This window comes from Camelus ferus, chromosome 6, assembly GCF_009834535.1.
Source record: "Camelus ferus isolate YT-003-E chromosome 6, BCGSAC_Cfer_1.0, whole genome shotgun sequence".
In the NCBI taxonomy this organism is placed as follows: domain Eukaryota; kingdom Metazoa; phylum Chordata; class Mammalia; order Artiodactyla; family Camelidae; genus Camelus; species Camelus ferus.
Genome location: NC_045701.1, coordinates 70,379,357 through 70,391,829, shown reverse-complemented (window position 1 = coordinate 70,391,829; position 12,473 = coordinate 70,379,357). Strand labels below are relative to the sequence as shown.

The 12,473-nt window shown below is 43.0% G+C and overlaps 1 protein-coding gene across 4 annotated transcripts; it reads right to left on the bottom strand.

Annotated features, from left to right (window-relative positions):
- Window positions 1-438: 438 nt before the first annotated feature.
- Window positions 439-12,384, bottom strand: EIF2B2 (eukaryotic translation initiation factor 2B subunit beta). 4 transcript variants are annotated; one of them, XM_032482384.1, is made up of 8 exons: window positions 12,138-12,384; window positions 11,898-12,018; window positions 11,595-11,743; window positions 10,536-10,699; window positions 9,810-9,905; window positions 9,086-9,223; window positions 8,022-8,088; window positions 439-1,477 (listed from the first exon to the last, which is right to left on the bottom strand). In XM_032482384.1, exons 1-8 carry the CDS (start codon window positions 12,298-12,300, stop codon window positions 1,425-1,427), a joined length of 951 nt encoding a protein of 316 aa, XP_032338275.1. In that variant the 5' UTR covers window positions 12,301-12,384; the 3' UTR covers window positions 439-1,424. The 4 variants fall into 4 exon arrangements, with proteins under 4 accessions (XP_032338275.1, XP_032338276.1, XP_014414626.1 ...); XM_032482385.1 differs by lacking the exon at window positions 439-1,477 and adding an exon at window positions 1,562-1,635 and having other exon boundaries at window positions 12,138-12,383; XM_014559140.2 differs by lacking the exon at window positions 439-1,477 and adding an exon at window positions 6,211-6,771.
- Between the last annotated feature and the right edge of the window lie 89 nt (window positions 12,385-12,473).

The window sequence follows — 12,473 nt, the reverse complement described above, 5'->3', positions numbered from 1 at the left end:
AAAGATACCTGCACCCCAATGTTCATAGCAGCACTATTTACAATAGCCAAGACAAGGAAACAACCTAAATGTCTATCAACAGATGACTGGATAAAGAAGTTGTGGTTTATTTATACAATGGAATACTACTCGGCCATAAAAATAATCAAATAATGCCATTTGCAGCAACGTGGATGGACCTAGAGATTATCATATTAAATGAAGTAAGTCAGACAGAAAAAGACATCATATGGTATCACTTATATGGGGAATCCAAAAAAATGACACAAATGAACTTATTTACAAAACAGAAAGAGGCTCAGACATAGAAAATAAATTTATGGTTGCCAAAGAGGAAAAGGGTGGGGGAGGGATAAATTAGGAGTTTGGGATTAGCAGATACAAACTACTATGTACAGGATAGATAAACTACAAGGACCTACTGTATAGCACAGGGAACCATATTCAATATCTCGTAACAACCTATAATGAAAAAGAATAACACAATATTATAAATCAATTATACTTCAATTAAAAAAAAAGTGTTATGATACCTCTTCTATTAAGATGATGGGGTGTGATTTCACAAGGTTTTGCTATAATCCCAAACCCCTGTGTCTCAGAGCAGAGGATTAGGAAAAGTTCTTCAAAAATCGTGTAACCAATCTTCCTGGCCATCCTGATTTTAGCAATGCAAGATAGAATTATCCTATCTTCCCCACCCACCCTGAGAATTATCCTATATTAATAATTTATAAACTCAGTAGCTTGCATCAGCCTAAAACCAACCAGTTAGCCACAAATATCTAACTTTACTTTTATTACCTGTTAGGATTTTGTTTTGTTCTGTTTTGTTTTTTAACTCAGGTGCCATAAGAGAAAAGACAGATTTAGTTTTTCAACACTTGATGGTAATCATTAACACTTATGTGGTGTTTTAAGGTTTACAAATAATTTTTCCTACCATATTTGAATTTCTTGGCAACCCATGAGATAAGGTGATATTCTTATATATTTTCCCTGTTTTACAAAGTGGGAAACTAAGGCTGAAAAATATTAAGAGACTTGTCTAAGATCACACAGCTATGAAGTAAAGCAGAGAGTGGTATCCAAGTTTTCTGGCTGCAAGAACAAGAATAATAATTACCATTTATTGAGGGCATTATACATCAAATGCTTTGTATATACATTATTTCTAAGCCTTACAACAGTTCTCTTAGGAAGCTAGTAGCTCTCTTGCAATGAGACTACTAAGCCTCAGAGATGTTAACTGGTTTGCTAAGAGCCAGAATTCAGACCCAGGCCTGTGTGACTTCACATTGCACCCTCCTTCCCGTTACTACTCTACACTGCTGTATATATTTTTAATTTATTATAGACTTACCCATTTGTAAACTCAGTTGCTTAACTTTCTTTGATTCTGGTTGGTAGAGGCTTCGTTAACTTCAGAGTGTAACTTGAGAGATGAGACGTGCAATGAAGCCATTCTTGAGAATTCCTTTAATAGTAACATTTCTCAGAACTTTATTGAGAAATAAAGGTGCATACCTTCAAAGAGCCTAGCTTCAGTTGGGGAGAGATATAAGGAAACTGATGATAGATTCTGGTAACTTCCTCTAGGTTAGGGATCATTGAGTTACAGGTAAGTCTTTATTACTGAAATAAAAGGAGATAATTCTACTATCAGAATTAAGACTATAGATGGCAATAGGAGCTAGGATCAGAAAAGCTTAAGGCAAAACAGAGTGTAGGCCAGAAGGAAAGGAGAGGCCGGGGAGGGGACTAGGGCAAGGTCCAGGTCCTAGCCGTGGATCTGGTATTCCATGAGTAGCTGAGAATGGAGAGGGTCTAGCAATCAGACATCAGAGCAAGGCAGAAGTCAGACAGAAGTGAACAGCTGGGATCTGGGCCTAACAGTGAAAAGAACAAGGCATCGAAAACAAGCAGAGTAGGAGGGGGCCTAAGGCCAATATGTAGGGGCTGAGGGAGCCAAGCCAAGTGAGAACAGACAGCCTATCAGTCCCCAGACAGCACTGACAACCAGGCTCAGCCGAAGCTTCAGGTGGGAGCCAGTGACCGCACACCTGAAAGGAGGGAGGGGCGGTTTCCGGCACAAAGAACCGGACTCTCTTGCCCTGTTTTCCACTGAAGTGCACCTCATTCCTTCAAAACCCTTTCCAAAAGCTGGCTACCAATGAGAACTGACTGGTGTGTGTGCCACTGAATACCTTGCCTATTTTCACCCCTTCACCGCCGAAGTGGCTCCTCAACAGTGAGATGGCAAAAAGGTGGGCTCAGAAGAGAAAAGAAGGAGGCCTGGGAAACCAAAAATCTGGATAATCTGCACCAAATAAACCCTTCCTTCCTTCTATGCCTCCATTTATTCATTTATTATCACTCAGTAACATTGAGTCCTTTCTAAACGTATTGCAGCAGAAATTGTAGGAAGATGTAAAGAAAAAAGAAGTTATCGTGTGGCTTAGGATTTTTCAAGCCCTTGGATCATTTTCACCCCATGCCCGTGTGTCACAGAGCACTCAGTATTACCCAGACACATACGATAAAGTTCAGGCAACTCGATCAAAGCCTGTGGGAATCTGTGTGTCTTACACGTTGGAATCTATCAAGCCACTAAGCTACCATGACTCAAGCAGTGGTGTGAAGAAGCAAGATTCGGCCGGACTTTATCTGTACAACTTGCCTGACTAAACAACTTGCTCTTATTTACTTCAAAAGCAAGGTGCGTCCAATCATGCTTTAAAAAAAAAGTTTTTAATGTAGTTTAGAGTTAGCTACTGCTATTAGTTATTAGTTTATCATTACTTAAGTACTTCATCACCTCTCTTTTATAGTAGTTAATTGTAGAATTTTACATATAAATTATGGATCTTGGGAATCTCGTCAAGTTTTTAAGTAGCTTCCTTCTCGAGGCAGGCCTTAATTCTAAATGTCACTAGCTTGCCTGTAAAAACACCACTGAAAGGCTCCTCCTCCTCAGCACAGTATTTAATATAAACATCAGGCGATCAGCAGTTCAAGTGTGGTTAGGCTTCAAGGCAGCCCTCCGTTATGCGTTAAGACTGAAAGCTTAGATTATAGCTCTTTATTAATGGTAATTGCTTAGCCATTGCACAGCTGTTTGGTGGATGAAAGAATAATTCAAAGAAGGGTAGGCCAGATATAAAAACACTTCCAAATCACATTTCAAAATAGCTCCTTTGTGTTAACTAGGTGTGTGTCTGCAGAGGGAGTTTTTGGGAGAACAGGTGGACGGTATGTGGTCTTTACAGTAATCACATCACCATCTGGTACTATCTTACGGCAAAACAGTTCTGATGTACTGAGTTCTACGTATGTGGCGTTACAGAGTCATGGCGCTCCATGGTGGAACGGTGTGACAGGCAGCCTTCATTTTTTTTTTTTAAGAAAGAAATGGAAAATTTTTATTCAAGCCAAATTTGAGGATTATAACACAGGAAGAGCATTTCAGAAAGCTCTGAGAACTGTTCCACCAGTTAGGAATCAAGACAGTTACATGACACAGCTATAGGACACAGAGGGCCGTTCATCAAATGATGTATAATTGACAGTTTACATAATCCAGATCTAAGCATCATCCTGGCAGGTCATGTGACCCCTTACAAGATCAAGAAGGAATGTTATCTTTTAAGGAGTTGTCTTGCTGATGTTAGGAGAATGTTGCTCTTGTTGAGCAGGTGTCCTTGCTGATGGGGGAGTAGGTTTTGAAGCACATCTGTGAAACTTGTGATCTTATGAGTACTAGGACTTCTTTCTCTGAGGTATCACTTTACACTTAAGTTTTTCTTGGTAGACTATTTTTCAGAGACTTCTCTTATGAGGCTAAATTAGGAATTCCTGTTCCTTATTTGAGTTCCAAGAACTGTGCCTTTCCTGCCCTCCGTCCAAACTCAAAGATATAAACCGTGGGAAAAAGTGTCTTTACAAACTGTATTGAGTAAGTGATCTAACTTGGTTTATTTAGCATATTCAGCAAGACTTTCATATCCATGGAATCCTCTTTTAATTCTCTCCAAGCTACAACAGTTTTTTAATGAGCTTCTGGGTTCTCCTGCAAAGGCAGGGGTGGGAGGCAACCCAAAGGCTGACAGGTTGTAAATTGACACAAACTCCTCAGCTTCTCCCTGATCAGATCAGGTTCTTCCTTTCCAATATTTACTCTTCCTCAAATAGGAAAAGGGAGAGAGGGAAATAGAAAACCGAGGCATATAAATAGAAAAACTAGGCATTTGTGGGATTTACTTGATTGAGGTCCTAAAGATTCTAAAGAATATGCATTTGTGCAGTTCTGTTCTAGACACTGTGAGTTGACCAGAGAAAGAGCCTCTGCTCTCGTAACCTTAGTCCATCTCAGTTAAGCCTGGGAAGGATGTTGATACTAATTTTAAACCCAGAGACTAAAATGCACAAAGGACAAGTATCATAAAGCATTTCTGGAGACAGAAACAGATTTAAGATCCTGGACTCACTGCTGCTCTTACTCCAGACCACGACTGTACCCAAGTGAACTGCTGTTAGAATTGGTGCCTTCAGAGGAGGAAACTCTCGAAATTGGTAGCTTAAGCCACTTAAGAAGGCTTGCGGTCTTGGATGCTTTAAGAAATAATTGACAGATGGAGACCTGAGTGAGTCAGGCTCTTCTTGAGTCAGAGTTTTTAGGTCAGTCTTATTCCCCACCCTCTACCCCCGCCCCGCTGCCCCGATCAGGGAAGGCAAGAGTCTTGAGCAAAGATCTGTCCATGTCATGTACGTATCAGAGAATAGAGGCCTTTCCCTCATAACCCAACTCTGGCCAGTGCTTACCAAAACATATTTGGTAAAAACAGTTTACCAAATCACCTGTTAAAATCCCTTTGGATGCTTGTTAAACGTGCAGATTCCTACTGCTTCCTCCCTCTACCTCAGAGACACAGGTGCAGGAGGCAGCCAACTTTGTGATGACATCCCAGAGGATTCCCCTACACACTTGGGTCCGCCTTGGACCTCTGCTTTGGACCAAACTTCCCAAACATGCCAGATCATCTGGACTACCTGGGGAGACTTTTTGAAAACATAATTACTAAAGTAGTACCCGTTGTAAAAAATGGAAACAATATACAAACACACTAAATAAAATTAGAAGTCCTCCTGCTTGCCACTGTTTGGTGGTGTTCTTCCACTTTTATCCTATGCATGCACATATTTTGTTTGGTTTTAATGAAGTAAGGGTCATATCATGCATATTGCTCTCCAGCTTGGTTTTTGGTTAAGAAAATATAAAGTAGACTTGCTTACAGCCCTATCCGTTCATTAACACAAGGGGCACAACTCAGATGCCTACGCGGGTTAGGCAGACAACATAAATGAATTCCATGGACCTTGGTAGAACTGAAGAAAACTGAAGGTTTTCCACATAATGGAATTAAAAGCTATCCAACTAGAGCCAACTGCTGCCATTTGAGAATGTGGGCTCAGAGTCACCAAATTTTCCAAGTTTTCAAGAGAAGCAAGAAATGTGAATTTGTTTAGTGTGCAATCTCCAGATTTTTAAATGTTGGCAACTAATTCAAATTAAATACTAGATGAACCAGCCAAAATGTCTTCAATCCAGACACATTGCCCTCAAGCCACCTTTGGAAACCTCTGTTGCAGTGTATACATAATGTTCCACCGTACATCATACTTATTTAAAACCCTTTCTTGTTTTTAACAGAACACAAAACGCTATGTTGCTGGACACTTAGGCCGTGACATTACAGCTGCTACAGTGGACATTCTTGTCTGTGTCTTCATGTGCTTGGAAAAATACTTCTAGATGTGCAGGTTCAAAACTGCCCTGGAAAAGGCTGCATGAATTTACAATCCTATTCACAGTACATGAGTGGGTTCTTTTCTGGGATGCTTTAAGCAGATTCTTAGGTGCCTCCCCAGAGATTAGATGCTGTAGGTCTGGGATGGAGCCCAAGACAGTATTTTTTTAAGCTCCCAGATGATTTGGATGATCAGTGATTTTGGAAGCACTGTCTTAGATTATTAATAAGTTGTTTGGGACCACTTCCAGTGAATTAGAAAGGAAACTGTAAATACTTTCATCTGCATTTCTGTCTTCGGCTGTTACCTCTAATTACTGCCCTCCATGAAAACACCAAAGGACTCTGCTGCTGCCATTTCAGGCAGTTCGGTCAGAGCAGAACAATAAACAAACTAACCCAGGAACCTTCGAGCAGCTTTTATTGGCACAGCTTCGGAAAAGGTGCGATAGTCATTTCTGAGCAAAAACAGGTCTTCAGTGGTGTGATGAACACACCACTGAACCAGAAAATTTAAGTTCCTGAAACAGACACCCCATAATGATTAAGAGGCTCCAAAACAACAGATCAAGCCCTGATGCTCTGTTAAGACCCAAAAAGCAAAAAACATTCCTGGATGTGCATCCTTGTTATGGGAGGACTCAAGTGGCAGTAAACAGTTTCAGGTTTTCTTGGGCTAACTCCAGTTCACGTCCCCATTACAAAGAAGATGTGTTTCGGCCATAGCACTGAAGTCCTCTCTCCGTTCTGTTTGCCTAAGCAGCTCCTGCTTAGGATGGGTGGTGGTCATAGGACATGATCGTCAGGATGGTAGAGTTCGCTCATCAGGCGGTATATGTAGGAAGGTGCATTCCCACCGATGTTGGAGATAAAGAGGGTAATGAGCTCTGGGGGGACGTAGTCAAACACAGGGCAATGAACACTGACCTTCTCCAAAATGTCCCCTGAAAGGCAATCACATGAGCTAAAGATAAACTGAGGACTCTGCTCCATAATAAGTATCATATAGATTCTAGGCTCAGTAATGCAGGGATACTCACTACCCTAAGGCAGGGTAGGTGCAGCAAAATGCAAACCAGAAGAGATGACTTCAGACCGTGATATGCCCTATGCTTATAATGCTCCAATTTTATTCTAAGGGCCTTTCCACTGCCCTTAGAATAAAATTCAAATTTGGGATTGCAACCATCAAGATCTGGCCCCTCCCCACCGCCCTACACTAATTGTAACTCGTACCACTCTCCTGCTTGCACACTGCTCTCCAGCCACATGGCCATCTTTGTGCAACTGGTTAAGCATGTACCTAACTCAGGCCCTTTGTACCAATGCCTGGAAAATTCTATCTTCACATGGCAGGCTCCATTCCTAAAGGACTCAACTGAAACATCATCTCATTAAGATCCTTCCCCAGTCCACAGTAGCCCCCTAGTCACTTTCCATCACATCATCCATATTCATTTTCTTCCTAAAACATCCCATGATCTGACATATTCTGGTCTATCTTTTGCAACATAACGTAAATTCTGGGGGAGCAGGGCCTGTCTGTGTTGTTCACTGTTACATCCCTAGTGCCTAGAATAGTGCTGGACTCACAGTGGGTGCTCAATAGTCATAAACATTTCTTGAAAAGAATGAATGTTTGAATAAATGGTGAAGTTACTCAACTTCCAAGAAGAATCAGCACCCGGAGTACTGCTCCCAGAGGGTGTTGAAGACCATACTAACTGCTGAAGAGGCAGCAGGCTCACTGAGCAAAGCTGCTGCCTTTGGAAGTCAGAGAAAAGGACCCCAACACACAAAAGGATACAGACAAGTTTCATGAGTAAGAATATTTCAGAGCCTGCTTAAATGACTCCCTGCAACAACTGAAAACAAGTACGTTTTCCCACTGAGTCATTGCCTGTGTCTCAAACAACCTGCAAAGTCAAATCCAGTCAATGCAGCTAAAATATATTAGTCTCATAAGAAAGTGAACATGGCTTAGATCAGGTCCTCAAGCACTTTAAACTGCTAAAGAGAAGAGTCCCCACAAGAAGTAGTATTAAAAAACACAAACTGATAACATTCAATCTCATTGACCATCAAAACCAAAAACCAAAAGACCACATACATACAAAAACACACATACACAAAACCACACACACACACACACACACACACAAACCAAACAGCACACAAGGCATGTGCACACATACATTCAAGCAACTTCTGTACCTTCTGTGAAAGGCAGGACTTCTTCAGGAGCCACGAACTTGTGAAATGAATCTTCTTCATTAGGGAACTGGAAAAGAAAAAATTAGAAGAAAAAAATGGAAATCTGGCAATTCCACTTCTGGGTATATACCCAAGAGAAATAAAAAACAAATGGCCATAGGCACTTGTACCCAAAGATTTGCAGCAGCATTATTCACAAAAGCCAAAAGGCGGAAATAACCCAGATACTCATCAACAGATGAGTGGATAAATTAATTGTGGTATACCCATACAATGGAATGTTATTCAGCCATAAAAAGGAATCAAGTACTGTGCTAAGTGAAAGAAGTCAGAAACAAAAAGGTGCATATTATATGATTCCTTTCATATGAAATACCAAAAATAAGCAAATCCATAGATACAGAAAGCAGATTACTGATTACTAGGAGATGGGAGAAAGGGGAATAGGAAGTGATTTCTTAATGGGTACAGAATGTTTTTCTGGGATGATGAACAAGTTTGGAAACTAGAGAGTGGTAGTTGCACAATGCTGTGAATGCAGTAAATGCCACTGAACTGTACATTTTTAAATGATTGTGTTATGTGAATTTCACCTCAATTTTTAAAAAAGGAGACACCTACAGATAGGGTGATATTTTCAAAGCAAATAGTTTCTATCACTGGTGAAATGGCTCTTCACTCAGTAACTGCTTGCATTCAGGCTACAGAGGACAGTCTCCGAAACTATGACAAATAAAACCAATTCTATGTTCCCAGTTTCAACTTCCTTGGCATTTTCAGAAACGATTGAGGGGGCAGGGAGTGGTGGCAATGGAAACAAAGGGCCTTCTCCAACTACATACTGTCCTGACCTTCCAGTTCTGACTCCCTGAAGCTGACAGGGTGGAATTATCAATGGCTTTTCTTGGATCAAGACATTTCTGTGATCTAATCCATTGAGTAAATGCAGATAAAGAGAAGCCCCAGAGTGAGAAGGTAGAAGGCCCAGAGTTCAAGCCTATATTCTGACTCCCATTTGTGGGCTAGAGACAGACTAGAGACCAGCTAGAGACAGACAGACGTACCTGTGGGGAAAGCTTGAACATAGGTGCACAGACAATGAGTGGGGTGGAGTGGTGTTTTGCTGCCAGAGCTAGAGTATGAGTTCCTGCCACAGCTCTCAGTGCACCGTTGGCCAGGATAGTCTTTGTGCCAATGATCACCTGTGGGACAGGAAGAAAAAGGTGAGACTTCTGGGAACAGTACCTTAAACAGGCCATTGGGCACAAGAGTCTGAATGCTCAGACCTCAGTCTTGGCATTGTGAGGGTCACATACCAGTAGAGGGAAAGGAATTCTAGGCTCAGAACACAAGTTCAAGCATAAAAGTGGATTCTCAAGGAAAGAATGAATGTAGTAAGACGGAAAACTGCAGTACCTATTGCTCTTAGCCCTGTCTTTCCTGGAAATCTCGCTGTCACACCTCCTGAGAAGTGAGGAGCTTTCTTAGTCACCATCCACCACTGCCAAGCTCCACCTGACCTCTAGCAGCTGACACACTTAGCTTAGTCCCACTTCATTCTTTTCAATGCTTTAACCAAAAAGAGGCTCCTCCAAGTCAGGAACAATGATACAGATAAAGGGGGAAAAATCAGTTAATAGACTAAAAAGGCCCAAGTATGTATTTTCAAATGGTGTTAGAAACTTTCTTTTCCTTTCAGGGATATTTATGGGCTGGCAGCGGTGGGAGGGAATCAATAGTTTAAAAGTATAATCTTCATGAATTCAACATGACCCCAAATACACCCACCTTGTTGACTCTCGACATAACAGCAAAAATGGCAGCATCAGTCATGACAGTTGTCTCAATACCTGCCTTGGACAAATTGACGGCCATCTCATGACCCTGCAACAGGAGAGAAAGGCTGATGCTGGGAGAATGAGTCAGGAAGTGAAAGATCTCTCAAATGTAACTGGATCTGATGGATTCTGTGATACTGGGCATATCCAACACACAATTTCCAAGAAATAACTAACTCACTTGGTCGGTATTCTCTGGTAAATGGCAGGAAGCCCAGCAGAAGCTAATAAATGTTTATTACTCCATAGTAGCACTAGAAAAGCCACAAAACTGGAAATATGACTTGCTTGTGTCATCAGGCAGAGATGACAAGATAGCTCCTGGCTCATTATTTCACTTACATCCTGCATTCTTACATATTTTCTTTTTTGAGACCTATTATTTACTTAAAGTTTGAATGAGGTCAGACCAAGCACCAGTCATCCTCAAGGTAATTTACCCTATTTTGATTCCTAAAAGAACTAATATTTATTTTTCCTTGAACCTAGCAGTTCATCCAACTTTCTAAATCAAGGCTTAAGAATGTTCACAGGATGAACAACTTGAAAATTCTCTTTATGTTTTACTCTATTTTCTCAATGTCTTATCAATTCAGTGATGGCACAGAATCCACCTATCCCTCCTTTACTCCCTCTGCATTTGAAATTATCGTAGTAACTCTAGCAGTCTCTGTACCTGACAGAAAGGAGCACACTCTGCCACAATGACGTGAAATTTCCTCTTTCGGGCAGCCTCTTTGAGGAAGGCCTCTACTGTTCGGGAGAAGCCAATGGTCATGATCACCTCATTGGAGTGGATGTGCTCCAGGGCCTGGGCTGCAATGTTCTCTGTTGTCCCTTCTGCAAGAAGCCAATTTTGCAAGGAAAATATGAAACACCGTGCTACAACACAGACAGTCATGACAGAACATGTGCCCTTCACACAGACTGCCCACCAAACAGATCCTCGTAACACAGGGTAAATGGACTTAATGTGAAAGCTCCACTTCCCTGGGACCTTCTGCCTCCCAAGTTCTTAGCCTGCTCTTTTTGCCCAGCAATACCCCAACTCATCAACTTACTTCCATCACCCTTGCCCTTAGCTCCTTACAACTTTTGAAGACAATGTATTCAGGCAAGAAATGGTCCAATTTGGGAAATTCTGAAGTTCTGAGAGTAGGGTAAACAGAGTCTCTCCCTAAAAGAACTCCTCCTCCAAAAGGTGGCCACACACCTCCACCAGAGAGGGAGGCCATGGAATAAATAGGGGATGAATTTGGAAGTCGCAGCTCAGTGCACAGACAGATCTAGCTTCTTTCTCTCCTGGGAACTCTGACTGTAATGAGTATCTGCAGGTCTCCTGGGTCACAAAGACAAGGGGGATGGAGACGGCCTGTGTATGTGTGTGTGTATGTGTATATGTGTGTGTGTATAAAAATTCAAGATGTTTAGTGAAGGAGGGTCCATCAGTTGTAGTTGTAGGGGGTTCACCTCCTTTAAAATAAAAATAAAGCTCTTCCCAGAGTCTCTGACACAGTGAGTTTACAGTCTAAAAAGGGTTGGTCTGTAAGGAAATGTGGAGAGGGTTATCTTAGTCCAGCCACCTGTTTCAACCCTTCCTAATCAGGATGGAGGGCAAACCCTTGAGAAACAGAGGACTGGTTATCTCCCATCTCTGCTAATGAGTAACTTCCTGGGTCTTCTTTTCCCTCAGCTGCCTGCAACCTGTCCTGTCCCCCTAGGGATCAGGACTCACCCAGTTCCACAAGCAGCTCATTAATTGCCTCAATGATGTTGGACTGGAGTTGAGCATAATGAGAGCGGAAATCCTCGCTCAGGCCTCCGGATGTCAAGAGTTTGTGCAGGGACTCCTGCTGATCACTTTCGTCAATGCGTCCGTGGAGTCTATGGAGGCAACAAGACCCAAAGAGGGAGGTGGGTAAGAGAGGTGGTCATTGAGGTAACAACAGCTGCTCAGGTCCCATAAAAGTTCCAAACAGAGGGGCCTGTGCAAAAATCGTCAGTGAGTCCAACCCCGGGCCCAGGACGTGGGCCTGACCTGCCATACTCTTCCCGGATGATCCTGAGCACTCTCCGCACCATGTTGCCCACTGTGGTCTCTGAGGGCTGCGCGGCCGTCATCCTCCGGCCCTCTCTACGGATCAGTTCCATCAGTTCCCCTGCCGTCCAAAGAGAGAGGGTGAGCGGGGCAAACGCGCAGTGGGCCCTGAGCGACTTTCCGCCTGGGGATCGAGAACGGAAAGCGGCGAGGGAGGCGATGGAGCTAGGCCTGCCTCACCTGCGTTGCTCCAGCGGTGGTCCGTGATGATCCGGCGCAGCAGCCCCAGGGTTTCCCGAGCCATGTCCTCAGAGCTGTGCCGCCCACCTCCCCGCTTCAGTGCCTCCACAAAACTCTCGATCCTCTCGGAAAGCTCCGAGCCCTTGGCCGCAGCCCCTGGCATCACGAAAGAAGCCGCCTTCCCGGCGGAATCCACACCTGCACGACCTCAGGGCTTGCACTTCCGGGGCAGGGGAGGCCGGCTTCCGCTCTGCGATATAAAACTCCAATTCGGGAGACGGCAGGGTCACGCCCCTCGCTGCCTCCTCCCGCCCCCTCCACCTGCCTGAGCCAATC

What these genes read in the sequence shown, in the direction of transcription:
- EIF2B2 (XM_006184473.3), bottom strand. Translation starts at nt 12,300, where the DNA reads ATGCCAGGGGCTGCGGCCAAGGGCTCGGAGCTTTCCGAGAGGATCGAG. An exon ending in CCACCGCTGGAGCAACGCAG is followed by an intron (nt 12,019 to 12,137) that starts GTGAGGCAGGCC and finishes TTTGGACGGCAG; the next exon opens with GGGAACTGATGGAACTGATC. An exon ending in TGAGCTGCTTGTGGAACTGG is followed by an intron (nt 10,700 to 11,594) that starts GTGAGTCCTGAT and finishes GGCTTCTTGCAG; the next exon opens with AAGGGACAACAGAGAACATT.